General features: G+C 33.8%; 1 protein-coding gene across 1 annotated transcript in view; it reads right to left on the bottom strand.

The window, feature by feature from the left end:
* Nucleotides 1-200: 200 nt before the first annotated feature.
* The window catches only part of LOC127524804 (fibulin-7), a 35,134-nt gene continuing 11,728 nt past the window's right edge, over nt 201-23,606 (bottom strand). Inside the window, exons 4-8 of the mRNA XM_051916743.1 lie at nt 18,390-18,515; nt 15,679-15,816; nt 13,366-13,503; nt 10,407-10,545; nt 201-5,196 (exon numbers count right to left, since the gene is read on the bottom strand). Coding sequence (XP_051772703.1) covers nt 4,821-5,196; nt 10,407-10,545; nt 13,366-13,503; nt 15,679-15,816; nt 18,390-18,515 — 917 coding nt within the window. The 3' untranslated portion in view covers nt 201-4,820. The remainder of the gene's footprint in view (nt 5,197-10,406; nt 10,546-13,365; nt 13,504-15,678; nt 15,817-18,389; nt 18,516-23,606) is intronic.

Here is a 23,606-nt window from a genome sequence, read left to right as displayed (position 1 = left end):
AGTTCAAAAGAACAGCATTTATTTGAAACAGAAATCTTTTCTAACATTATAAATGGTATTTACTGTCATTTTTAATCATTTTAATGCATCCTTGCTGATTAAAAGTATTAATTCCTTTAAAAAAATTTTTGTACTGACCCCAAATTAATTGTTAATCTGCAGATCATTCTGTGGAAGATCAAAAAAACCAGAGAAAGACGTCAAAACACAGAAAAATGAATTTCTGACTTTAATTAAGAAACGTTCAACATGTGTGCATGACAGAGAAATACAACACAATAATGTGTGAAATATGCCATTGATTTCAATATTAGATACCAATCCTGATATACACTAGCATGAGCAGCAATATATCAAACTCAAATGCATAATTTTGAGTAATCAGATTTTGTTGATCTTATTATAAAACATCCAACAAACAAAAAGGAACAATAATTAAAAACAGGCCATTTTTTATGTAGGTAGATGTTAAAGGATTAGTTCACTTTCAAATGAAAATTAGCCCAAGCTTTACTCACCCTCAAACCATCCTAGGTGTATATGACTTTCTTCTTTCTGACGAACACAATCGGAGAAATATTAATAAATATCCTGACACATCCGAGCTTTATAATGGCAGTGAACGGGATCAACGAGTTTGAGTTTGAAGAAATTGCCTCCATCCACATCCATCCATCATACACATGTGCTCCACACAGCTCTCCGGGGGTTAATAAAGGCCTTCTGAAGTGAACTGATGCGTTTGTGTAAAAAAAAATCCATATTTAACTTCCGCCAGACCGCCTTCCGTAAAGTGTAAAACTCTCGCAGTTCAAAAAGCTTACGCTACTATCTCTGATTGTGTTCATCAGAAAGAAGAAAGTCATATACACCTAGGATGGCTTGAGGGTGAGTGAATCATGGGATAACTTTCATTTGAAAGTGAACTAATCCTTTAAGAAGTGCCGTTGTTCATTTCAGTCAGTTTAAACCTCATTGACTGACAGCAGTGCATATTTACAAGCTGAAATTAACTTTACTGAAGCCAAAGAAGGTAATTAAAACAAGGAACGACTCGCTGTTCTGTTGTGTCTGTCTTTAGACTTTCATTCTTTTCCTTACTGATTGATCTAACCAATCATAAAGCTCTCCTTGTTGTTATTTCCCACGTCTTTCTTTTTCTTCTACATGTGCGTAATACACTTTACTGTGCTATTTTTCCACTTTCATCGACCTTTATTGCTTAACACATAAAAAAACCCTGTATGTTTCATGTTCAGCCATTACCGTATTTCTTGAATGAGATGTGCGTTTGTGTCAGTGTGTAATTTTTGTGATTGAGTTTTTCTTCTGTTGAACACAAACAGAAAAAGTCCCCCTGTAGTCAACAGTTCTGTCCCTTAAAACTCATCTTTGATCACCAAAATGACGTATTTAAAAGTTTTTCCTATAAAAAAAATTAAAATAGCTTGAGTGTAACTCTACACCCTTGCCTCATTTATTATACGCGGAACTATGAATATTCTAATTAGCCCCGCCTCCACTCACTCACGCCAGCTCAGAGATCCACTCGGTCAACTTACTGGGGTAAACGCTGCACAATGGTATCGCTTTTTACAACATCGGACACATGACGGTCATTAGTATGATTAGCCTTTTGCTTGACTATAGCTAATTTTCCATCCGGTTTTGTTATCAACAAAGCAAATAATAGTCTCCAAGAGGTTTCCATCCAGTTGGCCTTTTACCAATAAAATGGTGTGCGTGATGACGTCATCCCTAAAAAAAATGCATTGTCGCTTAAGTTTTGTTATGTCGCTAAAAAAAAAATCTGTCCTTGAGCCGTTTCCATACATAATTTTGGGTATATATATCTATTGCATCCCAAATATTTGTCAAATGTACAGATTAATGAGACAATTGAAATTCACTAGTACTACATATTTTCACAAAAAAAATGTTATTTAATAGGAAATATAAGAAGATGACAGCGAAGTGGAGCAGCTCGTCTTTATTCGCTTTATTTGAAGTGCAGGTTTGGACACAGAGCAGCTCATTTGTCCTGTATGCAAAAATTTTAGGGTCCATAAAAAGACTGGTAAAGTGAAATATTCAGTCTTTGCATATTGCAACAGTCTTTAACACCTTGAACATGCAGTCATGTTCAAATGCATTCAATGCAAAAAAAGTTGGATTCGTTCTGGTTTCAGAGTTCAACAACATCAAAAACATCAAATCGCTGTTGATTTTTTTCCCCAGAGACAGATGGAGCTGTGTACCAAAACATTTTATTTGTGTATTTTTACCTTTTTTTAAGTGGTCTGCATTAGCTAAACTGAGGCTTATCCTCACATAACATTTCTAAAATTTTATTAGAGCTTTTTGGAGTCAACCACTTTATTTTCATCATTTTTTTGAGATAACATTCTATATTAAAGGTGCAATATGTAAGATTTTTGCAGTAAAATATTCAAAAACCACTAGGCCAGTGTTATATATTTTGTTCACTTGAGTACTTACAATATCCCAAATGTTTCCAACTATTTGTAAATCGTGAGAAAATTGCAATTTTAACCAAGGCTCCGGGACGTGTGAGGAGTCGCCTGTCAATTGCGTCATACCCGCGTTACCCTCGATTTCCGGTTTTATTTTGTAGAAACCATGGAAACACCAAAGACGCTTTAATATATTACATGTTTTATTAGACAAGGGAACAACTGTTTTGATATATTTATAGACAGAAAACTAATTATTGTTATATAACTCAACACGTTTAGTCTTATTGTTTAAATCTAATTTTCTTGATTTTTTGCGAGTACCATGTTTTACCATGCCTCAGAGAAAAACACTATTTTGTGAAGCAGCTAACATAGCATAATCAGATGCAGCATTTTCTCCATCATACAATACGTTTTAAAATTAATTGCATATCATTTATCAACACAATCCATCCAGCATTTAATATGATATTCTAAAATCGATCTTACTGCAGTGATCTTACTGCAGTGTGTAACAGTGTCTCATGGCAGCCGCCGAGCGAACGCACAAAGTAACGTTATAACATAATTTTCAACACACTCAAATGTATCTAATATGATAAACAGAGCTGTGTTACCTCATACTCATGACCGGAAAAGTGGCGCTGGCGACTGTGGCATAATAAAAGTCCCGCCGCTCGTGAGGCGTGTGTTGCGCAATCGCTCCTCGTTCCGCTCCCACAACACTCGGTCCTGCTCTGCTTCATACTACAGTAACATTAATAATCACATCTATGAACATGATTTCTGCCCGAGTCCTATCCCGATTGTTTTCTACCGGCTGTGAGGTGAAGACCACATGTCCCAAGATTCCACGCTCAAGCTTGGCGTCATCAGCTACGCCTTTCTTTTGAATAGGCCTCTAGCGACCTCTAGCGGACAGAAAATTTTACATATTGCACCTTTAATAAATTGCGCTTATACAATTATTTTATCTACAAACGACGTTTGTGATTTTCATTTGTTGTGTAGCCTAGAACCGCTTCTGATCATGAAATCGAAACAGATTCACGATTGTATGACATTACTTTTATTTATTCAGATACAGAAGTAACATTTCTACTTTATTTTACCTTTCTTTTTGTCAGCATTGAAAACTCCAACATTTTTCCTTAATTTGACAGACACCCCGCTTATTTTTGTCGAGCTGCAGAGATTTTCAAGACACTATTTTCAGAGAAACGCTGCTTTAACGGGAGCAACACACGAACGCGGACGCTTCATGTATAGGCTAATTCCGTCACGTGACACCACACTTATTTGCGTTAAAGCCCCTTTTCTCGACAAAAAGTGTTTTCAAACTCATTTTTGTGACATTTAAACTATCTATATTTATTTTATGCGCTAAAAATAAACGGGAAAAAGATTGTGTTGACATTTGAGAAATTTTATCGACAAATGGCATTTCCATCAGCTATATCGCTAAACATTTTGAAGCGCTAAACCTTTTTTCGCAAAAGAATCCTTGGATGGAAACCTGGCTTATGTTATCAAACAGCTAATAATGTGTTGCTAATGTTACACAAACCATGTTCCCGTTCGTCATCCCAGAGTCAGCTGCCGTCTAACAATCAGTATCCTTACAAACGCTTTGAACAACTCAGAATGTCAGTGGAGAAAGACATATAGTTCATCATAACATCATAATATATACTGCTAAATCTACATGGTTTTCATATCAACAGAAAAATATACCAGGATAACCTTCTCTTGAGACTTCTTTGCGTGGTCAGTTAATGATATGCTAAAGCCCGCCCACACATTGACGTGATTGGTTACAAGGTAGATTGTGACGTCAGTTTTTTGAAACTGTCTTTAGATTGCTGCAGTTGTAAAGAGAAAATACTCAGCAATGGTGCTGACATATGATTTTGCACATGGTTCGTCTTAAAGCATATTAAAAACACCACATAGACATATAAACAACAGTAAAAACTTGATTTTCACCACAGGGGGACTTCAAAAAATGTAGGTAACCAAACAGTTGATGGGAGCCATTTTAAAAATACTATGGAAGTCAAAGGGGACCAGAAAATGTCTGGTTACCAACATTCTTATATCTTCTTTTGTGCTCAACAGAAGAAAGAAACTCATACAGGTTTTTCTTTAGTTATTAACTTAAAATAATAATTTCACTTCCTTATGAGCGTGACTTTCCACTGTACTTTCCATATTTTTATTTTTGCGCCATCCCAACATCAAAATCCGAGCAGCCTCTGAGAACAACTCTATCATTCAGCTTTAGCAATAAGGAAAACATTCTTTCCTCTTTAAGTCTAAACATTCATACACCGAACAGCCTCTTCAGAACTCGTAGGGTGAAATCAGAAGGTGGACCCGTGCCAGATGTTTGGCTTGGAAGGTGCGGTCGGAGTACTCGGACATCTCCACCTCCACGCTGAGCTCCTGTGGGCCTCGCATGGGTTGGACGAGGATCAGCTCTCCGGTCTGACGGTCCGAGCGCTGCATCACGAACATGCTCCGGGCGTCACCTCCGCCTGCGATGCCAAAGCGGAGGCTGTCCGGACCCGGCCGACCCGGAGCGGTTGCGGTGGCCATGCGGAACAGGGTGGCCGGTGTGCGCAGGTTGGACGGCAGAGACAGGTAGTGGTAAGAAATGGTCTTTGCAGCAAGCGGACAGGAGCGGCTTTCCATCGGACAGGGATTCCTTTCACACTGGCTGTGGTGGAGGGCAGAACATTTTACCTCATTAATCTTGTTTGAAATACTACAGATCTGTTCCAAGACCTGCTTTAGTGAGCACACACATACACAGACCCGAGAACTGCACAAGCAATTATCTCATTTCACATTTTTAAGATGAAAAAACTCTACTGATATATACTAATTAATATACTAATAATGGTAAAAGATATACTATTTCATAATGAAATACAGTATTTGTGATTTATGAATATATGGCTACTTTTAAATATGGAATCCCATTTCCACCACATAAGAAAAAAAATCATGCCAAAAATCATAATTATGACATAAAAAGTAATAGAAATATTAACATATTAAGTCATGGTGTGTCATAATTTTGACTTTGTTTTTAACTCATAATTTTGAGAAAAAAGATAATATGACATACTAAGTCATTGAGATACAGTTAAAAAATTGAAATAAAAAGTCAAAATTATGAGTCAGACATTTTTGCAATAGATTTGTCTTTGTTGTAATTATGAGTTTGCCAGTTTTGACTTTTTATCTCATAATTTTGACTTTTAGTTTTTAACTCATAATTCTGAGTAAAAAATGACATACTAAGTCATTAATAAAGCTGAAAAGTCAAAATTATGAGATAAAAAGTCAAAATTGGCATAATTACAACATAAAGACAAAATTATTACAAAAATGTGTCTCATAATTTTGACTTTTTATCTCCTAATTGACTTAGTATGTCATAATTTCAACTTTTATCTTATGAATTTGTATGTCATAATTATAATTGAGATAATCGAAATGTTAATTTTATTTTTGTCTCAAAATTGACGTCATAATTTTAACTTTTGCCTCATATGATTTTTTTTTACCTCATTATTATGACTTAGTATGTCATAATTTCAGCTTTTATCATTATGACTTTGTATGTCATAATTATAATTATGAAACAAAAATCGAAATGTTAATTTTATTTTTGTCTCATTATTGACTTCAAAATTTTAACTTTTTCCTCATAATTATGACTTTTTATTATTATGGCTTAGTATGTCAGAATTTCAACTTTTATCTTATGAATTTGTATGTCATAATTATAATTGAGATAATCGAAATGTTAATTTTATTTTTGTCTCAAAATTGACGTCATAATTTTAACTTTTGCCTCATAATTATGATTTTTTTTACCTCATTATTATGACTTAGTATGTCATAATTTCAACTTTTATGTCATTATGAGTTTGTATGTCATAATTATAATTATGAAGCAAAAATCGAAATGTTAATTTTATTTTTGTCTCATTATTGACTTCAAAATTGTAACTTTTTCCTCATAATTATGACTTTTTATTATTATGGCTTAGTATGTCATAATTTCAACTTTTACCTCATGACTTTGTATATTATAATTATGAGATAAAAATCGAAATGTTAATTTTATTTGTCTTGTAATTGATTTCATAATTGTAACTTTTTCCTCATAATCATGACTTTTCATATTTCATTATTATGGCTTAGTATGTCATAATTTCAACTTTTATCTCATTATTATGACTGTCATAATTGTAATTGAGATAATCAAAATGTTAATTTTATTTTTATCTCATAATTTGTCATAATTTTAACTTTTTCCTAATATAAATTTTTACTTCATTATAACTTAGTATATCATAATTTCAACTTTTATCTCATTATGACTTTGTATGTCATAATTATAATTATGAGATAAAAATCGAAATATAAATTTTACTTTTGTGTCTCATAATTGATGTCATAATTTCAACTTTTATCTCATGACTTTGTATGTCATAATTATAATTATGAGATAATAATCGAAATGTTAATTTTATTTTTGTCTCATAATTGGTCATAATTTTACATTTTTCCTCATAATTATGACTTTTTATCTTATTATGACTTAGTATGTCATAATTTCAACTTTTATCTCATGATTTTTTATGTCATAATTATAATTGTGAGATAAATTGAAATGTAATTTTTTATTTTGTCTCATAATTGACGTCATAATTTTAACTTTTTCCTCATAATTATGACTTAGCATGTCATAATTTTCAAATTTTATTTCATTATGAATTGTCAATTATAATTATGAGATAAAAATCGAAATGTTAATTTTATTTTTGTGTCATAATTTATTTTTGTGTCTCATTCTCGCAAAATGTTTGCATTCACTCACAAAAACTTTTGCGTTCTTTGCGAGTGAACACAGTTTCTCAGGGGAATGTGACAAAAAAAAAAAAAAATGGAAATGGGAAAAAAACCTTCATGCTTTCAGATGGTGTAGTTACCAGCATCTACCAGCAGGGGCGAACTGGACCATGCTAAACCCTGACTCTTTGAAAAAAAATTCCAGTACCTGCTTAAAAGGTAGGCAGACCTATAACAGCGATTATCTGCTTGATATAGAGTTTCTTTTCAGAATTGATATATTGAAGATTCACAACATCTTAACATGAACTATGCCACAGTTATGACTGCAGATATTTCTGGTGCTGTTACTGAATAGCATGCATGCCTAAAAGCTTCAAGGTTTAGTGACTCACAGATCACAGCCTCTCACATTTAACAGGACACAAAGGGCTCATTCACAGCTTAAAAAACATCTTACATAATAAACAAGCATAAAAGTGTCATGCAAGAAAAACAAATGATTGTAACCCACTTAAATTACACCACAAGCAAGTGGCAAGTGATTTAGAGGAGGCATTAGTGGCCCTCAGTGCTGTGAGGGACTCCAGGAGACGGACATGAGTGTTTGCTGTGGAAACACAAGCTCCCGTTTGGAACGAATGAATATTAACACTAGAAATTACCATAAAATCCCTTGTCATTTGAGGTGTAACATAAAGCTTACGTAATGAAAATGTCGGAAATACGCATGTACTGCAACTCTCCGTCACTTATTTATTTGCCAAACGACTGTAATTTTCTTCAAATGTGTGCCAGTTACAGAGGGTTTTGGGTAAGCAAATCCACAACAGCTTTGGTGCCTTCGCTCTGTTAAGAATCGTCATCGTTTCGCATTCTCATTGGTTGCTTCCGCTCTGGATGTCTATAGCAGCCCATAAAACTGCTTGCGGGAAAGTTATGAAATTTGGCACACAGTTAGAGGACAGTCTGAACTGTCACTATAGCAAATTTGGAGTCTCTAACTCAATCCCTCTAGCGCCACCAGCTGTCCAAAGTTGCACTCAAAAAATAGTTTTTTCCTCTGATTCCTTGACTCAAGACTGTTCGATTGCACCATATGACGCCATTTTGATTTTTCCAAAAAAACTACTTTTTCGAACTCCTCCTAGACAGTTGCTCCGATTTCCATGAAAATTGAACCAGATCATCTTCAGACTATGCCGACAAAAAGTTATGGAATTTAAGTCGATTTGTCAAACGGTTTTTGAATAACTTGCAAACAAATTTTACATAGCACTAACGAAAATAGATATAAGGCTCAACGCTTTATTATATTCAGACCAAACCTGGTCCATGTCATCACAAGCATGACCTGAGGTTACATGCTGCATTTCAGCGCAGCGCCACCTACTGGTCCGGAGATACAGAAAAAAAAATTGGCTATTTTTGTTTATAATTTATGAACGGTTTATCCAAAAAATCAAAATTGGTCTTGTTAGATTCAGGGCGGCATGCCGAGTCGAATGATATCCAGTTTTCCCATATCAGCCATTTTGAGTTTTGTAGTAAAATGCTGTATTTTATAAACGCATTAGCGTTACGAAACTCGGTATGGGTTATCAGCACAATGCCCTGAAGGAGCCTGAGAAGTTTCAAGCCAGCGCCACCTAGTGGTAAAATCAAATATTCAAAAGCTTATAACTTTGGGTGTGGTCAACTTATTTTCACGGGAGTCATAAAATCTTTGCCGAGTTCAATGATACCAAACATGCTAGGTTTTGCCTTATTTTTTGTGCAACGTTGTGATTTAGCGTTAAAACCGTTGGTCTGATCGAGACGAAACCACCGTAATAAATTTGGAAACATAGGTCGTTGGCTATACGCTAATGGTCAAATGACAAAATATTGAAGTGGCAAAAAAATGCATCCATGGGTCATTTTTTTATGTTCTCATAGATATAAATGTCTATAACTCCAAAACAAAATGAGATATTTTCACCAAATTTGACACGCATGTATGGGCCCACTCAGAGGACACATAAAAAAAGTGGTGGGGTTGTGCCTCTTGGTGGCGCTATAATTGAACAAAACATGAAATTGCCATTAACTACAATAGAGTATTATGATATAAAATGCTATATTTTATGAATGCATTGGTGTACCATTACGAAACTCAGTATGTGCCATCGGCACCATGCTCTGAAGGTACTCAAAATGTTTTGAGACAGCGCCACCTTCTGGTCAAAAGTTATAATATATTTTTAAAAATGCTAATAGCTTTATATAAATGTGGCCTTTATAGATTCCATGGGTCATGCTGAGAACATTGACGATAATTTTGCCATAGTTAGCCAAACTTCCTGTCTGCCATTTTGATTTCCTTTAAAAACACTTCCTAGACCGTTGGTCCAATTTTCACCAAAATAAAATTGTTTCATCTTCAGACCATGCCGGCAAAAAGTTACGGATTTCGTGTCGATAGACAAAGCCGTTTTCGTATACCACAGCAATGAAGTTGAGGCATGATGCCAAAATGACTGTATCTCTGCAATGCATATTGACACCAAACTTTGCATGTATCATTGTCACCTCACTCTGACCACACCATATCAATTTGGTCACAGCGCCACCTATTGGTCAAAAGTGTTAAACCATTAAATTATTGACTGTATTTTTTCAGCTATTTTGCCTAAAATGATCTTATTAGGTCTTTAATTACTCATTGTTGCAGTTGGTCTGATGACTTATCATGCCTTCTTTGTGCTTGGCCCCTTAATGGCTGCTTGCAGCTATTTTATTTTATTTATAATACTTACATTATACTTATTTTTTATTCTTAATTAAAAAATACTTCTGTCATACATTAAAATCGACACCTGCCATGGTGTTTCTTATTTGTCATCTCTGATTTAGATCTGCTCTAAGCCGATACGCCGTACCCGGTTAAAGAAGTCACCGCTCACCGCTGGTATAATCTTGCTTGTAAAGCAGGTTCCACTTGAGTTAGTATGCTGCAAAGTAGGCAGTGGACAGTCAGGCAGCTCACTAGGTTGCTTTAGTGTATATATGCTCACTCACAAAGGTGACGTCTTGACGTAGCTGACGTTGCCGTGCGAGCGCGGACACTCGGGGTTAACACACTGGAAACCTCCTCCGGTGTTGATACAGGTGGTGCCACGGCTGCAGTTGTGCTGTTGTGTAAGACATTCATCCACATCTGGAGCGCCCGGAGGGAAGGGAGACAGAGTCGGAGAGGGGAGGAATAATAGAGTGAAAGAGAGAAGAATTGAGGAAAATAGTGAATTGGAAATGTTGGCTACATGCGGGACTACATGTTTGGACTGTAAATTTGATCTGCGTACAGAGTTCTGTGATCGCAGACTGTTCCTGGCTGGATTTCTGAGTGAGATCATCTTTGTAACACAGCGTCACCCGTGTTGAAATACTAAAGCTACAAGCCACTTGATATACATGATCCTTTCAATTACATGTCAGGATTACAAAAAATCCTGAAAAAAAACGTCTCACTGTTTCCACAAAAATATGAAGCAGCACAACAGTTTTCAACATTGATAATAATAATCAATGTTTCTTGAGCAGCAAATCATCATATTAGAATGATTTCTGAAGGATCGTGTGACACTGAAGACTGGAGCTTTGATCACAGGAATAAATTACATTTTATGTATATTTTAATTTATATTTTGACAAAAAAAATGAAAAGTTATTTTAAATTGTAATAATATTTCACAATATTTCTGTATTTTTATCACAAATGCAGCCTTGGTGAGCAGAAAAGACTTCTTTCAAGAACTCAGGAACATTAACAAATATTACAGATGTTAGTGAATATTATTTGTATTGTATTTATATTTGTATAAGGGCCATTCTACAGAACTGGTTCAAAGTCAGAGTTGGAAACATCTTGAAAAAAATGTCTTTTTCCACAAAGTTTGTATGTATGCAAATTGTATAATATCCAAGGTAAGGCAGTTAATTCTCATATTGTATTTTCAGAAAGTTTTGGAATATTTTCCTCTCCTCAACTTTGTCACTACCGAAACACAATAATAAATAATTTAATAAGAAGGGTTACATTGACCTATTAAGATTTTGTTTACATCTACCTTGTAAATATGTTTTGCTATTTTATAAAAAAAATTTTCACAGGTAAATCAATAACAATTACAATTTTAACAATATTTCAAGTGTAATTTATGAGATTTGTTGTATTTTGAATCCAATCTTTCTTTGTAAAAGTCATAAAGTTTATCAAACTGATTTCAAAGTGAAGGATTCATTAGTTTGAATATACATTTATCCAAACACTATAATAACATCTTAGTTGATAATTCAATATACTTTATTTTTGACAAAACATCCCATGTTTCGGTCGTGACTGCACATTTTCGGTAGTGACAGTAATGTGTTGGTAGTGACAACATCACATTACACAACTCATACTAAAACATATTAGAATACTAATGATTTGCATAACTGTACTAAAATTGTGATTATTTCCGCCAAATAAAGGATTATATGTTCCCTTTTGTCACTACCAAAACAATGATGTCACGACCGAAACTTTACAACATGTTTCGGTCGTGACTGTTTCGGTAGTGGCAATTTTAGATACTTTTGAGCTTAGCTCAAAGATGTTAATCAGCACATGGTTATCTAGCACAGTTCTGAACAGTTGTACACACATAAAAACTAAATTTTATGGAATAACAGCCAAAAAAGTTTGCTTAATTGCAGAAAAAGGTGTTTGGTAGTGACGTTCCTTAAAGTTCCACACAGATTTTCAGGCTTCTGAACACATTTAACTCAGAATGATGGACCTATCTACTGTGAAAGAGAGGCTATGAGAGGGAGGGACACAGGAATATTTCCTGATCAAAAATGTAGAAGTGTGTTAAAATCAGACTCAGACAATGGACTCAAACACACACTGTTTCAGTAGTGACATGAAAATATGAAAACATAAAATTTCATGATTTACAAAGAAAATATAAAATACATTTAAAAAAAAAAAAAATCAAAAAGATATTTTTAAAAACAACAATGGAAAAAATTGCAAAAATTATGTCAATATTTTCATAAGTTGAAATTTAGGGGTTAGGGTTCGGGACAGACACCTCCCAATTGAAAGTAACCAATAAATGATGATTTTATATATATTAAGCTTAATGATATTTGAAATATTATTGTGGGATTCAATAAATAACAGAAGGATCTTAGTAAACATCTAAAATTTGAATACTTAAATGCTTTTTAAATGTGTTTTATGGTTGTGGGACAGCAGTAGAATGGCCCATATTGTGTTCATATATTATTTTTTGTACATATTGAGTATATTTGAGTACAAACTCCTGTTATCAAGCCAATGTTTTTGCTGGACCAATGAAACGCTATGTTAGAAATATATTATTTTATATAAACCATAATTTATATAACATAAATTTACACTACATAAAATCCAAAATGGATTATTGAAGACAACTGCTTTATTTATTTATTTAGTTATGATATTTTAGCAGTGACACTACTACTGAAAAGTATTTATTTATTTTTATTTATTTCTTTTCTCCTCACTGCCAACACAGACCCAAGAGCCGCAATCATTTGCAGGATTGATTCATATCAAGCGCGCTGGAAGACCAGCCAGAAGAACTCCCTCACCTTTGCTCTCCAAACGTTCTTCAACTCACCAGCCAAAAACTGAGTCGAACGATTTCCCTCCACATCCTCACTATTTGTCTTCATCTACCAGCTTCATTTACCCCTGGAGGTCTTTGTAAGGTGTCCAAATGACTTTTACAGAGTATGTCCTGCCTGTTGCATTTTCAGATTCAGATTCAAACAACTAGAAATAGAGGGTCTTTCAGCAAAGAACTCATACCGGTTTGGAACGACATATGGGTGAGTAAATAATGACAGAATGTTTATGTTTCCAGTGGTCCTGTGACATCAGACTGTAAAACACTTATAATCTGAACCGTTATTTTGAAGTGCATGTTTAAAATAACTCGCTCACCCTCACAGCTTCTTCCATCAGCGAGCAGCTTGTATCCGGTGGGACAGGAGCAGTGGTACGATCCCGGGACGTTTACGCAGGCATGGCCACACAGAGGCCCTCCACGGTCAGCCTTATACACCTCACATTCATTCACATCTGGGCACATGCACACATAATAACTCAACATGTGATTAAAGGTGTGGATTTGACAGAAAGGAAACGAGACAAAAAATAAATAAAATGCTAAAGGCACACCTTATGGAAAATGTGCTTTTCACTACTGCCATGATTGGAGAAAAATATATATGTTTTTATTGAACATTGATGGAGCAGCAATTGTGGGAAAATAAATAAATCATAAAAGCGGTTTGTTTTGTTTAAAAATAATATAAATGTATGAGGTGAGGTGGCACTTTTCGGGGTAAAATGCTCACAGATACGGATACAAATTTACCTAAAGTAATATGTTTTGCAATAGTTTCAAAGCAATAGTACAAATTTTTTACTATTTTCTGTTTATTTTGATCATTTATTTTTGTTCAATAAATATACTGTCATTAAAAATACATGAACAAAAATTGTTCTGAAAGCTATCCTGTAATAATTTAATTTGGCTTTACAGTAGTAGCAATGTGATCAAATATACTTTATGATATGATATGATTGAAATTATATTTTTTAAATATGCTGGTTTCATTATAAATTATATGGTGATTATCTATAAGGTGGACACCAAAATTAATAAATGATATTGACCATCTGAATCTAACCATTTCATGTCATCAAATAGAAAAATCAGCCCAATATTTAATATCAGGTCAGTTATTGTGTAAACAGCACTTTTTACTTTTACATTTTCTTCATTTATTGAAAAACTGTTGATTTAATTACCTTGAACAAAACTGAAAATCATTAACAAGACCTTTTCTCATTAATATATTCAATTATTTTATCAAAGTGTGGTGAATTTTGAGGAGAAAAAAAACAAATACACCAAACTCTTGATAAAAAAAGCTGATATATTAAATCATAAAAATCTCAAATTAAAATAAATAATTTTGAAATAAAAACAATCAAATTCAAATAAGTTATTTTATGTGTTTACCTGCGTATCACGTGACCAATAATTAGCATTAGAAATCTCAGGGGGACAAATAATATGAGGTCAAAGGGGTTCAGCTGACCAAAAATTAGCAAGTTGCTAGCATGTTTTAACATGTGGCTAGCATGATTTAGCATATTATTATTATTTTCTAACATTAATTAGCATGTTGCTACCATGTTTTAGCATGTTATCATTTTCTAACATTAATTAGCATGTTGCCAACATGTTTTAACATGTTGTTAGCATGATTTAACATGTTATTATTGTTTTCTAACATTAATTAGCATGTTGCTATCATGATTTAGCATATTATTATTTTCTAACATTAATTAGCATGTTGCTGTCATGTTTTAACATGTTGCTAGCATGATTTAGCATGTTATTATTGTTTTCTAACATTAATTAGCATGTTGCTATCATGTTTTAGCATGTTATCATTTTCTAACATTAATTAGCATGTTAATATCATGTTTTAGCATTTGTTGCTAACATGATTTAGCATGTTATCATTTTCTAACATTAATTAACATGTTGCTATCATGTTTTAGCATTTTGCTAATATGATTTAACATGTTATTTTCCAACATTAATTAGCAAGTTGCTATCATGTTTTAGCATGTTGCTAACATGATTTTGCATGTTATCATTTTCTAGCTTTAATTAGCAAGTTGCTAGCATGTTTTAACATGTTGCTATAGTATAATTTAGCATGTTATTTTCTAACCTTCTAACCCGATCTCCGGGTCTGGCGGTACCACTTACCTCCAAAAATATCGAAACTCTTTGGTCATTTTTGAGCGAGACGCTAACTGTCTAATCAGATTCAATGAACTATGCTAAGCTATGCTAAAAGTGGTACCGCCAGACCCGGAGATCGGCTGAATGGATTCGAAAACGGTAAAACTCAACTGCTAGTGATTAGATAATTAACATGTTGTTCACATGTTTTAGCACATTGCTAACATGATATAGCACATTGCTAACATGTTTGTAAAAAAAACTTAGATTTAACTCGTTAGCATGTTTCTAGCATGAATTAGCATGCGTCCTCAATAAGCTGCAATATTTGACACCTAATGAAGGTGTACGTTATATAGACTGTTGTTGAATGCATTACTGCATTAATCGCTTGCAAAAAGAAATGTTTTGTTGTGAAAACCTGGTAACCCTGATGACAGTGACAATCCTTGTATGTGTTTGTTTGATGCTATGAATCATGGACCTACCCTGACAGATGCTGTTGTCGGAGGTGCCGCTCATGTGGAAGCCAGCGTCACAGCTGCAGTGCTGGGCTCGGTCCACTTTTGCACAGCGAGGCTTGCGGCTGAAAGCCGGGTCATTCATGACACTCCACTCCGGAGGGGCTGAGACAGAGGCAGAGAGAGGGAGGAAATGGAAAAGAGAAGGTTTAACCTCCCACAAACACACAGACCCGCATATAAGGCAATGAAGACAAACATTCACATGCATGCTTTCATTCATGGACCGGAACACAGGTTAAAGGTGAAGTGTGTAATTTCTGTAACGCATTACAAGTAATGTGCATTAAGTAATCAGATTACTTTTTTGATGTAATGAGTAAAGTAGCGCATTACTTTATACATTTTCACATTAATATTTGAGTTACTTTTTTTTTTTAAAGTAATGCACAATTTTTTTGTTTAATGAATTTGCTTAAACATTTTTTTAAACTACTGAATTAAAATTCTCTTCTCCATCACGTAGTCACAGTTCATGTGTGCGCAGGAACAGGTAAAAAGTACAAAAGTAACAAAATGCATTACTTTCAACTTTCAATAAAAAGAGTTGTACAGTAATGTTGAGAGAACTTTTGTATGGCATGCATAGCTCTAGAGGTCAGTGAATATCGTAAGTGGTCAGAATATAATAATATTCTAAATGTTTTTTTGTTTTCTTAAAGAAAACTATAAGTCTTGGCAAGACAAACTTTGATGTTGGCTCGAGAAAGCCTGACCATAAAGTTTGAAGTAGTCTTACAATAATAAGAAAACAGATGTCCTAACATGTCGTAGGCTAGTTTTTAGATTTTGCTAGTGATTAGATAATTCAATAAACACATTTCTAGCATTAATTAGCATGTTGTTAGCATGTTTTAACATGTTCCTAGCATGATTTAGCATGTTATTATCATTTTCTAACATTAATTAGCATGTCCCTAACATGTTTTAACGTTTCTAGTATGATTTAGCATGTTGTTATCATTTTGTAGCATGTTGCTAGCATGTTATTTTCTAGTATTAATTAACATGTTATTATTTTCTAACATTAATTAGCATGCTGCTAACATGTTTCAGCATGTTTCTAGCATGATTTAGCATGTTGTTAATATTTTCTAAAATTAATTAACATGTTGCTAGCTTGTTTTAACATGTTGCTAACAAGATTTAACATGTTATTATTTTCTAGCATTAACATGTTGCTAGCATAGTTTAACATGTTAGCATTTGCAATTTTTTCATAATTTTCTAACATTAATTATGTTGCTAGCATGATTTAAAATGTTATCATTTTCTAATATTAATTAGCATGTTGCTATCATGTTTTAGCATGTTGCTAACATGATTTACAATGTTATCATTTTCTACCATTAATTAGCATGTTGCTAGCATTTGTTAACGTGTTGCTAGCATTTAGCATTTGTTCTTACATTTTTCTAACATTAATTAACATTACTAACTTGTTTTACCATGTTTCTAGCATTAATTAGCAAGTTGCTAGCATGTTTTAACATGTTGCTAACATGATTTAGCATATCATATTTCTAGCATTACTTATCATTTTGCTAACATGTTTTAACATGATTTAAGATGTTATTATCATTTTTTAACATTAATTAGCATGTTTGCTAGCATGATTTAGCATATTATATTTTCTAACATTAATTAGCATGTTGTTAACAATATTTACCATGTTATTATTTTCTAGCATTAATTAGCAAGTTACTAGCATGTTTTAATATGTTGCTAGCATGATTTAGCATATTATCATTTCTAGCATTAATTAGCACGTTGTTAGCATTTGTTAACATGTTGCTAGTATTATTTAACATATATTTTTTAACATTAATTAGCATTTTTTGCTAACATGTTTTAACATGTTTCTAGCATTAATTAGCTAGTTGCGAACATATTTTAACATGTTGTTAGCATGATTAAGTATGTTATCATTTTCTAACATTAATTAACATGTTGCTAGCAGGTTGTTAACAAGAATTACCATGTTATTATTTCCTAGCATTAATTAGCAAGCTACTAGCATGTTTTAACATTTTGCTAACATGATTTAGCATGTTATCATTTTCTAGCATTAATTAGCATGTTGCTAGCATTTGTTAACATGTTGCTAGCATTATTTAGAATATATATTTTTAACATTAATTAACATGTTGCTAGCATGTTGCTAACATGATTTAGCATGCTATTTTCTAGCATTAATCAGCAAGTTGCTAGCTTGTTTTAACATGTTGCCAGCATGATTTAACATGTTATTATTATTTTCTTGTTCACATGTTTTAGCATGTTGTTAACATGATATAGCACATTGCTAACATGTTTGTAACCTGATTTAACTCGTTGTTAGCATGTTTCTAGCATGAATTAGCATGCGTCCTCAATAAGCCGCAATATTTGACACCTAATGAAGGTGTACGTTATATAGACTATGTTGAATGCATTACTGCGTTAATCGCTTGCAAAAAAATAAAAAATTCTCAGAGCGAGCCTCAGCCAGGTGAGAAAAAAGTAACTCAAAAGTAACATTTCCATAAAAAGTAACTAAGTAATGTAATAAGTGACTTTTTTAAGGAGTTGCACAATACTGTAACGCATTACTTTAAAAGTAACTTTCCCCAACACTGCAGGTGTTTTAGGCATTAATGGGTGGACTCATATATAGAATAGATTAAAGAAAGACAGACCTGTCTGCGTCTGGTACTGACACTGACTCCCGCTCCAGTTGTGTGGACAGGTGCACTTGTACTGGTTAAGAGCCTCCACACAGGTGCCGCCGTTCTGACACGGGTTACTGCCGCACACACTCACATCTGTGTGAAAGACAACAGTCTTATGCTGAGGAATGTCTCGTACTCGTAGCTGAGATAGTTCACAGTTAACAGGTTTTATGGCAAATCAACTCAAGTCGCCACCTTTATCTTTATAGCGCTTTATACAATAGAAATAGTTTCAAAGCAGCTTAATACAGTAATGAGAATGGGTAAATATGCTCTAATGAAAATTTCACAATGCAAAAAAAGAAATATATCCCAAAAATATTTGGTTTCATGAGAATTATCCTGAATGGCTGTGGAATACCATCTTTTATCATGGATTTGCACTCCTAATTAAGGCAGAATGAAAGAAATACTTGAAATGTCCCAGATTCTTATCTCCTTGTCTGTACAGAGCCGAGGATTATGTGTCCATGGAAAACACCTGAATTGTTGAAGGAATTAAACGAGCCCACATTCTTCCCTATTTCCTGTACAGAATGGCACAGTAAAATGAAACCGATCTCCTGGAATGTTAACAACGGAGCGGTGAAACGGAGGAGCGGTGAGAGAAGGGAGAGTTGAGCATCCCATCTAACCTGCGGTTCGCTCACATGGCGTCTGTCACATTCACCCCGTTTGCATCCCATATCGTAAACGGTTGAGAGGTCGGTTAGGTTTACAACAGCTTCTGTGCCACACAACATCTGTCCACAGCAGCTGCGGGCGGCAGACTTCCATCTGCTCTAGATGGGAATTTACTGCCGTTGCTGTAAATATCAGTGATGGACAGTGAGAGCAAGCTTGTGAAGCGTTAACACATGTTCACCAAAGATGAGGAGATGCTAGAGCAGAGATCCCTGAAGAGCTGATGCAATGATGCTTGAAACCACTTTCTTTTGATTTGATTTGTGGTTATTTCTAATAAAAGAGTAGTGATGTAATGCTGCGGTCAAGTATCTGGTTTAGATGATTTCAAAAAGACATTTCATTGTGTAATACTGTCAAAAACAAAACAGAAAAGAAAAATCGTGTAATCAATGTTTTAAATGCTTAATTTCAGATCAACGCATTATGATGAGGAATGTTTTGGGTTCGATACAAGAGTTTGTGGCGTGATGTCAGTGAGCACAGAAAACAATTCTGACCTGTCCATCATCTTTTTTTAAATTTTATTATTATTATTTTACAGGTGCTTACAGTGGAAATAAACAGCCTTGCATTTTCAGGACTTAAAGAAGATGTGAAGCAGTGTTTTAGTATTATTTATACACTATTATAATATTTATTAATAATTCAGTTTTAATTTTTAGTCATTTTGTTACAGTATGTGCTTTTGTCATTTTTATTTTTTATTTCAAGTTATACCTTTAATGTTTTTTTTTTTTTTTAATTTTAGTAATTTTAGGACTTCAACTTCAACTTATTTTATTCCAGTTAGTTTCCAAGGCGACATTTTTCATCTAATATTTATATTTTATTTTGATTTTATTTTAATTAAATTAAACAAATTAATGAAATAAATAATATTTATAATAATAAAAAAATTTTTAATGGTTGTGCTTAATTGTTATGAAAATAATGTCACAATGTAAAGTTTAAATTTTGTAATTTAATTATTGTTTAATTAAATACAAAAAAAAAATGATTTGGAATAAAAATGGCGCCTATTTTAGCATAATTGACCCTCTGGTGATCTCCGCGTGTCAGTCAAAAATGACTGAATTTTTTAAAATTTTTTATTTCAATGAAATGAATGTACTATATTTTAGTTCATTAATGTTTTTTAATTAATGTTTGGTATTTTTAGGGGATTTTATGGTAATAAATTATATTTACGCTATAGTTATGATCCATTTATTCACTTTTTGAGCATAGACCTGAAAATTAAATTTCCAAATTAAACTGTCATAATTTTTGAATGCTTTAGAGTACAATTTTGGTCTCTTTTTAAAGAAGACACTTGGCAAATTATTACTGAAGTAAAAAAAGTTTTAAAAAGTTACCTTAAAAAAAGTTACAGAATTTTACGTTTATTATGAAAAATGCACAAAAATACTATTTTCAATTTTTACATGAAATATATATTTTCAAAAACATGTTTTACTCTAAAACTGCAGGGAAATCAAAGTCATAAATCTAAACAAGTTGTGTTCAAAATTTGAGCTTGATATCTCAAAAAATGAGCTTTCAGTAAGATTTTGTTTGGCCGCAGTACCAAAAGTTTCCACTAGATGAATTCGTCCCCCATTCATTTCCAGTGCGGTCAGGAGCACAAGTGTGACTATATTTTTTACAGGACCATTTAACCTTTTTGAATCAGGACCATGATTTTTTTGTGTGTTCACATAGAAAGTGAATAGAAAGCCAAAACCCTTTCCAAGTTTCATACAATTCTGATGAAGTAAAAAATTCTAAAAAAAAACAAAACGTAAAATTTTTCAATCAAAAATGACCGATGAGCACAAATTCTCATTAACATCTGGACCCTTTCCCTTTTTTTGTGTGTTTGTGTTTGTAATTTTCATTATTTCTCTATGTAAAAAAGTCTTGATTTTGTGATGAGTCAAAATTATTGTCTGTGGTAATCAACATTATGCCACAAATGCTTTCGATATGATACAGAAACCTCAGTGTGAAAAGAAATCCTCTCCAGTTCCTCAAACTTCCAGTTGAACATCAGACACAAGGACATTTAAGCACAAAGACACTGAAAGTCAATGAGAAAAAGGAGGTTTTGAAATCTAAAGGAATTTTTCATCAACAACAGTGCTCACGATCCTTCTTCTGTTTATTTTCTTTCCCAGGAGGCTTAAGCACGAGAATTTGCAGATGTAAAAGGTTCACTTCAGTCCCCAAACTATTTCAAAACTCCTCATGAACATACTTATGTTTTTTCATCCAGTCCGAGAGGTCCTTTCGGAAGCAGAACTCTCAAAATAGACTCGCTTACACCCACCTGCAGAAATATAGACATTACACTGTCTGTGCTGCCTTTCAAACACACGCCCCTTTCAAACACACTGCGGCACGCACGTCCCGTCCCACTGTACCACTTGGAATGTCCCGAATGCAGCCAGCAGCGATATTAAAGGAAGTCATCAATAGCATGCTTAGCATAGTTGCGTGCTATCGGAGCATGGGCCGCTTAATGAGATGTGTGCATGAGCTTAACCTCTGCCCACTGAGACTACACAAAAACACAGACTACCAGTCTAAAGCTGGACACATCTATCCATTCGTTATTAAGAATATTTACTCAATTTAGAGTAATAGTAAAGTATAAAAACGATGAAACAACCCAAATGATTCAGTGGGCAAAACAAATGAAAACTCTTATTTATTTGTAGTTAACAATAACACTAATTTGAAGATATATACTCCCTATATAGGGTGAATTCAGGTCCACTTTTTCCCAGTCATCTCAATGCCAAAATGTGTCCCAATCAACCAGAGTACAGTAATGAGAATGGGGGTGATATGCTTAATTGTTATTAGAAATTATGTCACGATGCAAACAAGTTTAAAATTGTTTAATTTAATTATTGGTTAAATAAATTAAATTATTAAACATTTTTTTATGACAATTAAGCACAAATTCTCTTTAGGCATCTGGATCTTTTTTATTTTGTATGTGAAATTTTTTTTTTTATTTACAGTATTTATTATTGTCAATAATTATTATAATTACGGTCTCTAAGGGCCGCCAAAATGTTCAAAGTGGGTGGAGCCACTTTTACTAAAATGGCTATAACTCGTGAACAAAATTAGATATTTTCAGCAAACTTGGCATACCTATGTAAGAGCTCATTCTGTGGTCGCGTGAAAAAGGACGCGGCGACTGGCCACTTGGTGGCGCTATAACATGAAAAAACATGAAACAGCTATAACTACTTCACCGTTAGTCCGACTGACTTGAAAATTGGCATGCAGTGTCTTGGTCCGAGGTGCCATGATTGTTTATGAGGACAATGACGTATCTCAAAAAACATGTCTGCCATCGGCCAATGATTTTTGAGCAGCTTTCACACAAGGTTAACAGAGGCCGATCGGAATAAAACTCGCTGGGCCTGTTTGACTCACGGCCCTAGAGGCCTGTGAGAAATTCGAAAGAAATCGGCCACCAGGGGGCGCCTTCACGTTTTTCCACACACGCCCTCAACATTCGTACCACATGGTAGAACTCCTCATTCTGAGCAACTTTGCCTCTAGGATCGCCGCTGTCCATCGAATCGTTCGTTAAATATTGGAGATTATTTCAAAAACCAACTTTGGCGAACTAGTCCTAAGTTTTTGGCTCAACCTCAATAACTGTTAAAAACTTTAAAAACTATATATTTCCTATGACAAATTGCCTGTATTTGCTGTAAATGGTCTTTTCCATCTATGATCAAGATGGTTACAGGCTTGCTAATTAAAACATTATACCTTTTTATGCACGTGCTTAAAGGCCTTAAAGAGCTTAAATCCCGATAATTGCAGCTATATTTGTATTTAATTTTAGTACTTCAACGTAAACTTATTTCATTTTAAGGCAACATTTCTAATTTTCAAACTTAAATATTTGAAGATATATACACACTCTAGTACGTAGCCCTGCACATGACATGCAAGAAAAAAAATTAAATTGTGTGCATGATTTATAAATCGAGGGAACGAAATAGTAAATCATGCGCATGATTTATAAATCAAGGGAACAAAATAGTAAATCGTGCGCACGTTTTAGTAAATCGAGGGAACAAATTAATAAATTGTGTGCATGATTTATAAATCGAGGGATTGAAATAGTAAATCATGCGCATGATTTATAAATCGAGGGAACGATTTAATAAATCATGTGCATGATTTATAAATCGAGGGAACGAAATAGTAAATCATGCGCATGATTTATAAATCGAGGGAACGAAATAGTAAATCGTGCGCACAATTTAGCCTACTATTTTTTTCCTGCATGTCATGTCCGGGGCTCCGTACCCTATATAGGGTTAATTTAGGTTAATTGGGACACTTTTCCCAGTCATCTCAATGCCAAAATGTGTCCCAATCAACCAGAGTACAGTAATGAGAATGGGGGTGATGTACTTAATTGTTATAAAAAATTATGTCACGATGCAAACAAGTTTAAAATTTAATTATTGTTTAATTAAA

The sequence above is a fragment of the Ctenopharyngodon idella genome, chromosome 13 (genome assembly GCF_019924925.1).
Source record: "Ctenopharyngodon idella isolate HZGC_01 chromosome 13, HZGC01, whole genome shotgun sequence".
Lineage (NCBI taxonomy): Eukaryota > Metazoa > Chordata > Actinopteri > Cypriniformes > Xenocyprididae > Ctenopharyngodon > Ctenopharyngodon idella.
This window is presented reverse-complemented; position numbering and strand designations above follow the sequence as displayed.